This window comes from Lepidochelys olivacea (genome assembly GCF_965140295.1).
Source record: "Lepidochelys olivacea isolate rLepOli2 genome assembly, chromosome: 1".
Taxonomy (NCBI): domain Eukaryota; kingdom Metazoa; phylum Chordata; order Testudines; family Cheloniidae; genus Lepidochelys; species Lepidochelys olivacea.
In genome coordinates this window covers 161,897,267-161,911,716 of record NC_140411.1, presented here as the reverse complement: position 1 = coordinate 161,911,716, position 14,450 = coordinate 161,897,267, and the positions used below count along the sequence as shown (strand labels likewise).

Below are 14,450 nucleotides of genomic sequence, written 5' to 3'. Positions count from 1 at the left end.
ATTACGGTGGCTCTTTGGCAATGTTCACTGGTAAATTCTGGCTCCTTCTCAGGCTCAGGTTGGCCACCCCTGAACTAGAGTGACGGGAGAACCCATCCTGTTGCTGTAGTATGTGTCTACACTGAAGCACTGCAGCTGTGCTGCTGTGGTGTTTCTAGTGAAGACAAAGCTTTAGACATGGAGCACGGCTATGTTTGGTTGTACAACTCAATCTGCAATTGTTTCACCTTTTAAAATAACAATAGATTTATCACTCTGACCCCATTTCTTTCCTAGAAATCAAAAGCATAACATATCTACTGTTTTGTCACCCCTGTGTTGTGTACCCCTTCCATGACCCAAGTTTCCACGTTTACTTTTAATTTTAAAAATCTATTTTAATTCTAATATAAAACCCTGCACATCTTAAAGGGCAGGGATACAGTTGGAAGGTGTCTAGTAATTAACAACTTTTGTTCAAATACTATAGGTTATGAAGCAGGCTTGTAAAATCATTGTTAAAGTTTACAAGCCCATGCAGTGAACCCACTTGCATGTCCTTTTCCATGATAACTGGATGATGATGAGAAAAACTAATGATATTTTACTTGTCCATGAAATAAAATTACCCTGGGCGAGAAGAATCTTGCTGTGTTGGAATATGTGACAATATGCTTGTGTGGGAATTTTCTGTAACATTTTAATGAACTATCTGTATGACTCTGTACCTCTCACCTCAGTATTGCTACCCAATGAGTAATGAAGGGTTAAAATGTTGCTCTAGGGGCAGAGCAGGACACATGAGGTGTTTGACTCACATAGCTGCCTGGCTGGAGACCAGAATAATTAGCAAATTGAACATGTGTGAATGGAGGTCCTGGAAGAGACAATGGAAACTTTTATGACCAAAGGTTAACATCTAACTGCAAAGGCAGCTGAACATGTGAACACAGCCAGGCCATGTCCTGAGAACAAAGGCAAGAGGTGTCAGATATGTGTGATAAGAACTGGCAACACAGAAACACAGGTTTCAGAGTAACAGCCATGTTAGTCTGTATTCGCAAAAAGAAAAGGAGTACTAGTGGCACCTTAGAGACTAACCAATTTATTTGAGCATAAGCTTTCATGAGCTACAGAAACACAGCAGCTCTCAAGAGAGACTGAAGGACAAAGAGACAGAGCCAAGGTGGATTCTAGAATAGCCTGGTTGGATGCAGCCCTAGCATTGGCCAGTCTGAACCCTCTCTTTACCTTTGTTTCTCTATGCTAACCTGAGGACTTCCCGATGCTGTCTTCTAGTTGACTAATAAACCCTACTCTGTTTTGAAAAAGGCCACATAAAGTCACACCAGATATTTGCTGAAGTGCATCAATCTCCCAAAGGGGTAAAAATCTCTGAACAGGAGTCTGCTCCAGTTGGATTCTTTGAGCAAAGCTTATGCTGAGGAACAGGTGTTCTGGAGCCTGGGAGGCTCAGTGCCAGAGGCATTGAGCCCATGTGGCCTACCTTATCGAAGAATGTGACCCCTTGGGGGGATCTGGCACACTAAAGGGGTACCCCCTGGAGATGGTCTACAAGTTGGAGCATAGCAAATCCAGGATTATGCCCACAATGTAGCGTGCCCATAATAAGGTTTTCACCTTCCTTCCAGATAAAGAAGTCTGGATGAAACTGGAGGCATGTCTGATGGACAACATGAAGTACTCTCTCTTTAACCAAAGTGGACATACTGCCTTCCTCAACTCTCCTACTTCCTTACAGCCCAAGAGAGAGTCACCTGGATTTTCATGCAGCTTCACACAGAAATATCCATGAGCCATTAGGGCAGCCCACCACTGTGCTTTTTTAGATATAATTTGTACATTATTAGGACCAAACCTTCCCTTTGAAGAATAAAAAAATATCCTACTGATTTAGATATGCATAAATCTATTACAGCAAAGTAAATGTACCTTGATTCTTAATTGAATAAGTCTTACAAGTCTTTTTATTTTTATGTATCTATCCACATAGTCTTGTAAATTTCACATCATTTGATTTAATGATGTACCTTACAATGACAAAAGCACAGCCCATAGGAAGTTCCTGATATTAATGTTGGATAGCATATGTAAGCAGCGGTAGATTTTAAAAGATATTTAAAAGGAGGGTGTCCATTCTTAAAAGATAACAGCTTAATCCTACGAATATTACTGAGTATAGTGCTTACTTCTCTGAGTAGCCGAGTGGAAGTCAATGGGCAATATGTAGTGCTCAGCACTTCTGAAAATCAAGCCGCATATTTAGGTCCCTAAATAGGATTTAAGGAACTATCTTTAGGAATATATTTTTGAAAAGCTTGGACCAAACGTTTTTAAGATCAAGGCAAGGCAGATGTCTGCTTTTTCTTACTCAGAAAATAACTGGATATTTTCAAAAAAACCCTCATATTTCTATGTAGTAAAAAGCTCTTTGTGTATACTGCCTTGGATGATTTTCTCTTCTGGGGCTTGACTGTTCTGAGACTTTCCTGTTTAGCCACTCTAAAGCCAGAGGTGAAAGAAAGCTGATCCGGTACGGCGTACTTGTAAGAAAGTGGCCGCCGGTACACAGCTGACCGTACCAGCAGGGGCACTGATGGTGGGAGGCAAAAGGGGCAGATACCCCGTGGCCTGGCAATTTAAAAGGGCATGGGGCTCCTGGCAGCAGCTGGAGCCCCTGGCCCTTTAAATTGCTGCTGAAGCCCTGGGGCTCTCGGGCGCTGCTGCGGCTACCGGGGGTGATTTAAAGGGCCAGGGGCTCCGGCGGTGATTTAAAGGACCTGCGGCTTCCGGCTGCCACTGCTGCTACTGCTATCATGCAAGTAGGTGGAGCCCTGGGCCCTTTAAATTGCCGCCAAAGCCCTGGGCAGCATGGGCCAGACTGCGCTGAAGGGCTGGCTTGGGGAGTCTGGCCTTCTGGGGGCTCAGAGCCACCCCCACAACCTTGCTCAGGACCCCAACCACCCTGCAAACTGGTAAGTCTGTTAAGTTACTTTCACCCCATCTAAACTCCAAGGGAATACAAGCAGTTGCTTCTGGCCAGCCTTGAGCTAGATAGGGAGTCACTGCCTCTGCCAGTGATATACCTCAAAACAAACATTTTCCTTGGTTTTTTTTTTAAACCTAACTTTGGAACTGCTGTGTGAGTGTGTTCCTGATCACAGGATGTAATTCATTTAAGGCTGTACATTTCTTCATCTCTTATTCAGTATAGAGGAAAAGGAAAATCAGCTTCACTTTTCAGTCTCGCAACCGCATTTTAACCGGGACACAACAAGGCTAGTATTAAGATTGAGAGAAGAATTGCATCTTCGAGTTCCCCTTTCTCATTAGTTATAGATATAGTTGTTCCCAAATAAAAGCAGGGCTTTGTCCAATGCCCATCGATGTTACTGAGTACTGGATTGGGCCTGAAAGCTGGGCCAAATCAAAGCTGTGAGCAAATTACACCACTGGAAACAAACTTACCTTATAGTAGCTCAAACTTAAAAACATTCCAGTTTTGACTCCATTTTCCCGGCACTAATACTACTACTTCCTGAAGCAAATTCTCATACCTCTCCCTTAGAGCTCAGGAAGTACATAGTTTCAGTGACCAGAAAAATTACCCACAGAACCATCAAAAAGATTTTGGAGTGCATTTTTGGCATAGGAAGTCACGTACACACTGCCTGTTATCATAAATGGTAGTATAACCCAGTAGCAGTTGCAGTTAGAAGGTATGTTTTTAAAATGCTTTAAAAAGAAAATACAACTCTTAATCCCAGCAGCAAATATGGTAAATCTCATGCACTGAATACTACAGTTATGCTAGTCCTGTCTTTAGAGAGGAATTCTGCAAATGACATTATACCTGTATCCTGTGAGGGGCTGACACTGTAGCTGTCACTTTCCTTGTCTACTGATCCTGCAGCTCTGGGTGTTGGCAGCCTCCAATCTGTGGTGAGGGTGTGGGCTGATATAGTGGGATGGGGTCTGTTGAGAGTCCATTGACTAGCGTACCTGTTGCGAGCTGTGGGCCCAGTTTTTGCATTCCTTCTTGTAGTAGGATCTGTGATTGACCAACAGAGAATCTTTGCCATTAAGTTCTTAATTAGTCAATGGAAAATCACCAGCAGAATAACTGAAATGAAGTGGTGACTGAGATATTGTTAAAAAAAAAACCGATGAAAAGGAGTTAAGGATGAAAATGTGTTTCAGTGAAGTGCAGTGAGTACACCCCCAAATTAGGACATTTTCTTCACAGAAATTCAACGTGTTTATACAGTCACAAATGTTAAATAGTCTGGGAATGAAACAGGTAAAGGGATCCAACCCGTTCCCTACTGCCATTCCCTCATTATCACTTCATATGAATCATAATAACTCCAAATTTATAAAATATAAATGAAAAGATTACAAATGGCTAAGCGATTATATGATCACATTTCCTATGCAAGGGATCTTGCTTAACGTTAACATACAATAGTATTACTCACTACCAAAACCCTATGTGTTTATTATTTATTTATTAGTTTACATTTGGGCTAGTATGTTATTAATCATGCATGCTAAAGGGCTGTTACCAGGTAGCTGAAAACATGGCAAATCGTAAAATCCTCCAAGTTCTGATGGTAAATTTATCCATAAAGATTCTTACAGTGTCTGAAAAAAATAAAATCATCCCAATTCTTCCTTAGAAATTAAAAAAAAAAATCAACTTTTTATGTTGGGCCTCAAATATTTTATTCTTTGCTGCTCCAGAGACAATCCATCCATCCTTCCAAGGGAGTGCAAGTAAGCTAACTGCCAAAATCGATTGCTTAGGCTTTATTGACATCATCAGTAGCACTGGGACAAAAACAAGGCTTGTTTTTCATCATATGTAGGGCCCTACCAAATTCACAGTCCATTTTCTTAAATTTCACGGTCATAGCATTTAAAAAATCTTTAATTTCATGGTTTCAGATACTTAAAACTTAAAATTCATGGTGTTGTAACAAAATATAATCATGTAAAGCCCTTAAGGCTCAGTGTTTCTCTAACTGGGGGTTCTGACCCATAAGGGGGTCGCAAACTATTGTAGGGGGTGGTCAAAGTATTGCCACCCTTCCTTCTGTACTGGTTTCAGAGCTGGATGGCTGGAGAGGAGCAACAGCTGGCCGGGTGCCCAGCTCTGAAGGCAGCACTGCTGCCATCAGCAGCAAAGAAGTAAGGGTGTACTTTTGTACATGTTTACTTTATAGTATAGAGTAAAAGTACACAAAAGACCAGATTTCATGGGGGACACCAGATTTAACGGTCTGTGATGTGATTTTCACAGGCATGAATTTGGTAGGGCCTTAATCATAAGCCAAAGGGAAAAGAAAAATCTTTAATTGGCAAATGGAAAGTGACTAAACCATCAGGGAAAGATTTTTCTTTTGAAGCTTCTATTAGTAACAATGGTGAGTAAAAGAATTAAACAGTGCTCTTTGACATTCAAATGGTAAGTCTGTTCTACCACTTCGGAGTGGGAGACTTGAACAGGAATGGGTTTAAGGATAAACCATCACTAGATACTGACTTTGAGCACTGTTTCTGAATCAACATTCCCTATGAAGCATTTACAGCCTGTTACTTCAAAGGTGCTCGTTATTTATAAATACAAAATGGCCATGCCTGTTTGACCTTCTATTTCAAATCCTCCTCCAAGGCAAAAGAAAAATACAAACTCAATGCCATTGATAAACATGGTAGCATGCCTGCTCTTTAGAACAAGGACAATAGTTAGATGGCTAGCCTGCTATCTTTTCATAACTAGATACTAATGTTGGAAATTATTAAGAGACTAGATGGTAAATTTTCAATCTACCCTGAGCAAGGCATGGTGTATAGCTGTGCCACCTCAGAAGCAGACTGAAGGGGGTGGTAGAGTTGGGTGCTGGGAACTGTGAAATTACTACACCATTAGCAGATATCTTCCTCCTCTGTGACAGCTGAGGTCTGCTGGATGGAGGGGCACAGCCTTGCCTCTGATCATTCCCCATTCTTGTCTGTCCATTGTTGCTGCTCTCGCCTAGTATGAATTGTGATATCAGTATTTGGATGGTCAGGAATGGGGAGCAAGGGGGTACCTTGTGCCTCCTTATTCTCCTGTGTGGCTTTGTAAGGGTAACTCACATTCTCTGCAGACCTGAAATCCAAGAGGCAATGGGTGTGTGTGGAAGATGCCCTCCACAAATTCCCTGTGTCTAACAGCTGCACTCTGCAATTAAACACTCATGGCTGGCCTGTGCCAGCTGACTCAGGCTCGGGGGCTCGGGCTAAGGGGCTGTTTAATTGAAGTGTAGATGCTCAGGCTTCGGCTGCATCACAGTTCTTTGCCATTTAGCAGTGTTCCAAGAGCTGGGAAGTGAGTAGCTATTCCTTGACTAGCATTTGATAGCTATACTCTTTAGAAGATCTCAGCTAGCCCAGAATATCACGAATAAACAAACAATTGTATATGTTTTCAGAACCTTTCATCCTGAAGCATCCCAAAGCCCTTTACAACCTACTGTGAAGTATATGCACAGTGCACCACTGAAACACAATCATCTCTAGCAGGAGAGGGCAACCACCAACAGTACACAACAACACATAGCACAGCACTGGGCAGAGGACAAATTTTGGCCAAGAATATTGGAACTTGGAGCTCTTACAAAGAAAAATGCCAGTGGATCTTTGAAATCCATGCATGTCATGTAAGACCCTCAGTTTTTTGAGGTATCAAAGTCATCCCGAAGACATGACCTAAATCTCCTGAATCTTAGAGTACATTTCCCAGACTTAGTCTTAGAAATATCTTGAAACATGCATGAACTTTAAGGACCAAAGGTGAAATCATGGCCTTATTGAAGTCAGTGTAAGTTTTGCCATTGCCTTCAATTGGTGGCGGGAGAGGGGAAGGGCTAGCTCAGTGGTTTGAGCATTGGCCTGCTAAACCCAGGGTTGTGAATTCAATCCTTGAGGGGGTCTGGGACAAAAATTGGGGATTGGTCCTGCTTCGAGCGGGGGTTGGACTAGATGACCTCCTGAGGTCCCTTCCAACCCTGATATTCTATGATTCTAGGGCCAAGATTTCACTCCAGACTGTGACTGTCCCAGTGCAGGTGAGCAGCATGGAAGAAAAGTGCAAGAAGCTTTCCTCCTGCTGTGCAGGTGCCAGCTATAATCCTAGACCTCATGCTCCCTGAATGCAAGGAACAGAAGAGTCTAATCACTAGACTTCCGAAAGGAGACAGAACAAATGGAATGAAGGCCCTAGCAGAGCCCAGCTGGAATGTGGACACTGCAACAGTTGTACCCAATTTTTGTCTTCTGAATAAACGTTTAGATTTAAACAACAATTGTGTTACAACTTAAAAAAGGATGATTACACAGACTTTTTGCAATCACATATATGGATTCTGATGGATGGATGGTCTCTACATTTGTGGGGGGGTTGACAATCTCAGATTTCCAGCTTGTTTGGAGAATTGTTATTTTAACAAATCTGTTTATTTGCTGGTAGCTATTCATGGGGCTCAGCACAAACAGCTGGGATGTTCTTCACTTGCAGCAGAGAAGGCTGAAAATTGCATATCTTTGAGCCCCTTAAATTCATTTAAATGAGTCTGTTAAGTTTGGGAAAAGCTACTCAAAATTCTAAGACTGATGCTGTGCATAGCAGGGGTGCTGGAACAATTTGCACAGTGGGGGTGCAGAGAGCTACTGAACCAAACTGTACACCCTGAAAATGATGGAAACCACTTCAAGCCTGGGGGTGCGGCAGCATCCCCAGCATCCCTAGTTCCAGCACCTATGTTACTTTCCAGCACCTATGTTACAGTGTTACTTTCAAATATTCAAGGAATATTAAAATGCACAGTAAATATATTTAACACCTTTCCCATGAAATTTGCTGGGATGCATGTGAACCAGACTATCGGGCTTCATTAAAAGTCCATTTTAAGTACCAGTATTTCCATGGACTTCAATGGGCTTTGATTTGGAGAAGATAAGGGATGGAAAGTGTAAGTATTCTGGGGTGTTGCCCAGCCTCTAATCATCACAAAGAAAGACAAGTACTTTTGGAGTGCAGGATCTTGCAGCATTAAAGATAGTTAGATTTTAAAACACTGCAGGGTTCTATTATATTGTTCATTCTCATAATCTTGATTCTTCAACATAATAAACTTCAATGACAGTATTTGATCTTTGTATTTTCTATACCTCCTAGGAATTGTTTATATACTTCAAGTATGCCACATTACACCATATTACTATCTAGTAAGTAGTCCTTATATTTAATGAAATTTTTCCAATTATGCAGATATGGAACAAGTTTATAACGGAGTTTAGGAAGAATGTAGTGTAAGGGTATATTTATTAATTTTGTTCTTTAAATCATTGTAAGATGATCTCCGCATGGATATAGCTGGGAAAATGGATTTAATACAGTAACTAGAAATGTAACTTTTCAAAAAATGCAGTAATTAGAAAATGTATTTCTCATATCCTAGAACATTAGGAACAATCACAGGTAATTGAGAAATGAAATAAAGATTGATTGCTGTGAGAAATAAATATCTATTAGCTATGAAAATCCACTAGAAACATTTGCTCAATAGATTCTAGATGTTAAAATGCTGCATAAATTTCCTCTGAGGAATACTCAGGTCTGAATTACCTTAAATTACATCTACATTTTAACATGCAAAGGAAACTTTTACTGTATTAACCTTAATATGTACCACTTTTACAGTGGGTCCAATTGTAAAAGAGACTATTTTCTGCTGCACAAAATAGTTTCCGCACTACATTCAAAATAAAGGCAATACCATGATAATATAAATACTGTGGTAATGATATCTGCTCTAGGTAATATAGTCTCTTTTATACTCACTTGTTCCTGGCCGGGCATCAGAAACATCAACCAATGGTCCAGTAGCTTGTGAGACAGACTGGTAATGTACTGTATGAGTAACTGTCAATGACTTCTGTTTAGATGTCTCTCCAAAATCAGCATCAGTTAATAACACTGTTGATCTGTCATCTATAAGCAATAGAAAATGAATATTAAAATAAAGAATCACATTTTTGTTGATCCTTAAAAATAGTTTAAGTCCTCAAGTTTACACAAAACTAAAGAAAAGAGTATTGCCTGTGGGCCTTCATTTGTGATATGATGACTTTAAGGGACACAGATGGGCTTTTTGTGTATCCTTTTAGACACTCTCTGTTGCCTGTAACGATCTTTTGCCTTAAGTACTTGGACTTTTTCCATTTTGTAAACAATGGTTTCTCTCGCCCCTTCATGTTTGTCATTAGCATAAGTGATTGTATCTGTGATGTCGAAAGCAGACTGTTAGCTCGTTTGTGCTTTCTCTTCTGGCTAGCTTCGCCTCTGCAGCACCAGAACAAAAATACTGCAGCATTAGGGCCTCAATCCAGTAAAGCACTTATGAACTTGCTTTAGTTAGTATCTGAACATTCTCACGGAAGTGGGACAAATCTTGTGCTTACAGTTATGCACATGCATAAATGTTTTTGTGGTCTGGAGCCCATGGGCCAAATCTTGCCTCTTCCTTATGTTGCAAAGTTCCTGCAGCAGAACTGACTGGTATGGGTCAGTGGCACAATAGGAAGAGGATTTGGAGAGCCTGGTGCAAGTGGTGTGGCTCTCCTGCATGCCACGGAGTACAGCTGAATGGAGGCTTCTTCCGATCTGCACAGCAGGATTGGTGGAGCGGGGTAGGGGAGGTAGTTAGACCCCAGGCCAAGGAGGGGAGAAAGGAACACTTGTGAATCCACTACTGCATGGATTCTCTGCAAAGAAACAGCAGAAGCCACTGTGGAGGATTCCTTCTGACTTTCCATACAGAATCTCCACCCCTCCCTGCACCAAGCCAGGCTATGTGGGGGAGCAGTTGGTCCTGTGGCAGCTAGTAGCTTTTTTCTTTACAATTGTGATCACAGTGCTGTTTGGTTTTGGTTTTTTTTTTTAAAAAGAAGCTATACAGAATGCAGAGTATTCTCAATCATACAAGATTTAATAATAAGTCCCTTCCTGCCCCCACTATAATCAGTGGTAATTCTTCCATTGACTTCACGCTTGCAGAACATCTACATTTGAATGCTTAGTGCTATCTGGGTTTAGTCTCCAGATTTTATTTTTACATTATTACAGTCTTTTTCATTTATTCTTAATAGCAATAAAAAACACGGGAAATTCCTGCTATCATACAATGTACAGCTTTTTAATGCATTTCTAAAGGGACTGCCTGCAATGGTGATTCTGTGAATTTACCCATCAGCTGTGGCTGATCCACTGCTTCTAACAATTGGTTTGGGGTTTTTTTCAACTGACAAGAGAACATTAATGTGAAAAATTCTGCACAGTAACATAAATGGCATTTTTTGCCCAAAAAAGGCCCTAAATAGAATGAACGTTATGAAACCAAATTATGCGGTCCCTGGCAAAAGAGGAGCTCTTACTCCGGTCATGAATAAAACCTGCCAAAGCCTATGTAAAATCCTGTCAAAGTGCTGGCTTACTATTACTGCTTTGTGCAACACAGTCCATTACTGTGGCACCAATCACATTGCTGTAGTTAAGGAGCTAATGGCATTTCCATTATAAACCCCTATTGCCCAACTACTATAACTCAAGAGTGAAATCTCCCAATAGGATAAAACTTATCATAAAAGATTGCAGCACAGAAATGAACTTTGGAAACATAAAACTGGAAACAAAAATGTCCATGTTGCAGGTGATGTGTGGATCTTGTCTTCAAAGCAACCTCATAAAACATGAAACACAGAAAGGGCTGAATTCTCTGGTCCAGCCAAATCAAGCTAGCCTGACACAGGATGTGATGGGACAACGTTACCTCATTCTTCCCCAATCCTGGGACTGACTGGGAGCCTCAGAGCTAAGCTACATCCCTGCTGGCTCCACTGGTCCCCTCCCCTCTGACCACATCCTAAATGTAACCACAACATATGCGTTATATTCCTCTATACAAGTGGAATCCTCTGCTGACCACTTAAGCCAGCTTCAAGTTTGCTTTAGACTGCTTTTTGTCCAAAATGGTAGAAATCTGGCAAGATCAGCTCCCTCTGTGAGAGCCCTGCCATTTTGGATAGAAAGACACTCATTAGATCAGTTGTTTTGGCAAGGTTTCAGCCACCATGTGGGGCTGAACTCTTAGGAAAATTGCTGTTTTTGTGAGATTTCAGATTCATCCCAGGCATAACTTAAGTTATTTATGGCTTTTGACCTGAAACCTGAATGACAGTGGTGAGTCTGGTTCCAGGAGATTTGGTATCCAACCTTCTGAAATGTAAAAGAGTTTAGCTTCAGGGTCCCAGTTTTAATGTATCTCAGTTTTTTTTCTTATTTATTCAATGTAGCAGAATACAGAATAACTTTTGCTATAGTGAGGCAGATATATAATTAGGTCATTTTATGTAGATTTGGGTGGGAAAACATTTTCTAGACCTGCAAAAGTTTTAGAGATTTTTAAATTTTTTCTAGTCCCAAATTGGGGCAAAAAATTGAAATTTCAAACATAAGAACGGCCATTCTGGGTCAGACCAAAGGACCAGTTAGCCCAGTATCCTGCCTTCCGACAGTGGCCAATGCCAGGTGCCCCAGAGGGAATGAAGAGAACAGGTAATCCTCAAGTGATCCATCCCCTGTCGCTCATTCCTAGCTTCTGGCAAACAGAGGCTAGGGACACCATCCCTGCTCATCCTGGCTAATAGCCATTGATGGACCTATCCGCTGTGAACTTATCTAGTTCTTTTCCTTTCAGAAGTAGATAGTCTGAAAAAAAAATTTGGATTGGGTCAATCAAAACATTTTATTTCAGTATTTTTGAAATGTTTTGTTTTAATTTCAACCTTTTACAAATAACCTCTTTCAGAATAAACAAATTCAAATTTAAAAACAAAAAATCATGTTGAAATGGAAAAGTAAAGTTTTCATGTTGAAAATGTCAGAATGGAACACTTCACTTTTTGCTGCCCTACTCTACTTTAAATTTGCTAGGGTTCCTTAAAGCTCAGAATGATGCATATGTAGAACAGTCTTCAATTCACTTTTCAACCAGGACAAATTATCTTGTAAATTAGGACCCTAGCCCTTTTTATGTGTAAAGGATGCAGTGCAAAGTCGACCATAACATTTATTATATAAGCAACATAAGTGCATTGACATTTTACCAATGGTCTCCATTGTGTCCCTCTCTTCAATCAGAAGCTGAGCTCTGGGAATATCTATGTGCATCCTTAGCGTCTGCTGCTGCTTGTTAAGTGTATCTGAGGTCCTGGTGTTCTTACTAAGCACAAAAGAGAGACAAACATGAAAACGCTCCCCATATGAAAAGATATTTAAGGATTTCCTTTTTAAAAATCCGTTCAACTTAAGATAATAAAATTACCGTAGTCACCAAAATTCTCATACATTTCATTTTCTTTCATTGTACTTTGAAGCAAATAGGTGGTATTAATTTAACGTATTTTGGTAGGGAGATGAGAAAAAGTAAGTGGGGCAAGGGACTGAGTCTGCCATTATTCAGTGGTTTATCTATCAAAAGCCCTTATTGAATCTTTTCGATGCAGTTGTTGAATACTGAAACTGATGGAAACAGTTATAAAGCTGCTATTTTTTTGCATTTCTCAGATTTGGCTAATGAACCCTTGAGCTGACCAAACAGGTCAGTGGGAAGATGGTGTTTTATATAAATTTCTCCTATTCATTAATTTTCAGCAATGATTTAAATCCTGAACATCATGAGAATTGGTAAGTTAAGAAATCAATCAAACATTCATTAGAATTTCCATTAATAGTAATGAATTGCATAAGGAAAAGTGAAGACTTTAGTTCTGTTGACATTGCAGTAGTAAGAAATTATAGACCTTGTTAGCACTCATGGATTAACTCCTTTCATTGGATTTGGTATTTTAGAACAGGACTATAAAACAATTATTGTAACATCACACAAGCCATAACAATTTTAAAGTCTGTGTACCAGAAAATTACTCTGGGAATGAGCCATCTACTAATAAGCAAATGGAAATGGGTAATAAAACTGAGCAGCATAATCATATGCAATACAGAACTTGTGGTAAAATCCTCCATATTGTATTCACCCCTTTCCACAGAAATGCTAAAGGGAAGGAAGGAACTCTCCTTATGGGCCCCCTTGTTTTTCCTGAATCATTTTGTAAGAGGAATTCCCTCCCCTCACAAAACTGACAGCAGTTCTGTCTCTAAACCCAACAGATCCAATGGGATCCACCAGAACTGAGCTAGGACATATCTGCCAGATTCTACTTTTCTAGTCTTTTCCCCACTCTGTCTATCTTAGGAATTATGGCCCCTATCAACAGTCTTTATTGTGTTTATTCTCACAACAGCCCTGTGAGGTTCATAGACTCTTCCCAGACTCTAAGACCTGAAGGGATCATTGTGATAATCGTCTCCTGTAGAGCACATGGCTATAGAACTTCCCCAAAATAATTCCTAGAGCAGATCTTTTAGAAAAACACCTAATCTTGATTTTAAAATTGTCAGTGATGGAGAATCCACCATGACCTCACCCCTAAGAAGACTTCTTCACAAAAGTCTCTCTCTCTCTCTATCAAAATTCCATCCTGGAGATGAGAAACCCTCTTATTAAAACTGATTTGTCTCCATGAATGGTTGTTTTTTCAAAGAATTGGCATTTTCCAACCAAAAAAAATTGTTGAAAAATTCCCAACCCACTCAAGTGAGTGGGTCTTTAATGTTAGAAAATCCAGGCTATTAGCATCAAGGAATTATAATCTCATAGATAAGGATTCCAGAGACTACTTCCCGAACAGGAAAAATATCATTTACTTACATTTTAGTTACTCTGAGATGATAAAAAAAAAAAGAGACTCTACTGATCACAAACCTTAAATTTGTCTCAAGGTTGCTAATTAGCTCCATAGACATTGTGATGGTGTGTGTATATAACATACTTCATTTATTGACTATGGATAAATATTTTTGTTAGTTTGTTTTTTAAGCAAGTGAAATGCATGATGTGCTAAAAGTTTGTTCAAAACTGATTAAAGATATGAACATCATTTTGAATAATCTATCTATAACCACCCCTCTCAACTGAATGACTGAAAAAATCTGTACATTCAAAACAGGGTTGAATCTTACACACCCATTTATACAGAAAAGGACTACATATGGCACCTATTTAAAACTAAGGTCATTTTGGATGCTTGGCCAAGAGTCATGCCTCTTCATTAATTTTTGGGGCTGAGGTCAGTGAGTAGGTTAATGCAAAAGAGGTAAGGAAAACCATTCCTTTGTAAATGTGAAGGCTGGGTTAGAGATTTCAGGGGCATTTTATGTCTTATTCTATGCTCAAAATTAGAAACATAAGCCAGTTCCTTATGCTAATCAATGATGAACAGTTAAG

At 40.0% G+C, this 14,450-nt stretch overlaps 1 protein-coding gene across 1 annotated transcript in view; it reads right to left on the bottom strand.

Annotated features, from left to right (window-relative positions):
* DSCAM (DS cell adhesion molecule) overlaps positions 1-14,450 on the bottom strand; it is a 641,498-nt gene that overhangs the window by 31,633 nt on the left and 595,415 nt on the right. Inside the window, exons 29-31 of the mRNA XM_084616971.1 lie at positions 12,211-12,326; positions 8,888-9,037; positions 3,854-4,051 (exon numbers count right to left, since the gene is read on the bottom strand). Coding sequence (XP_084473097.1) covers positions 3,854-4,051; positions 8,888-9,037; positions 12,211-12,326 — 464 coding nt within the window. The remainder of the gene's footprint in view (positions 1-3,853; positions 4,052-8,887; positions 9,038-12,210; positions 12,327-14,450) is intronic.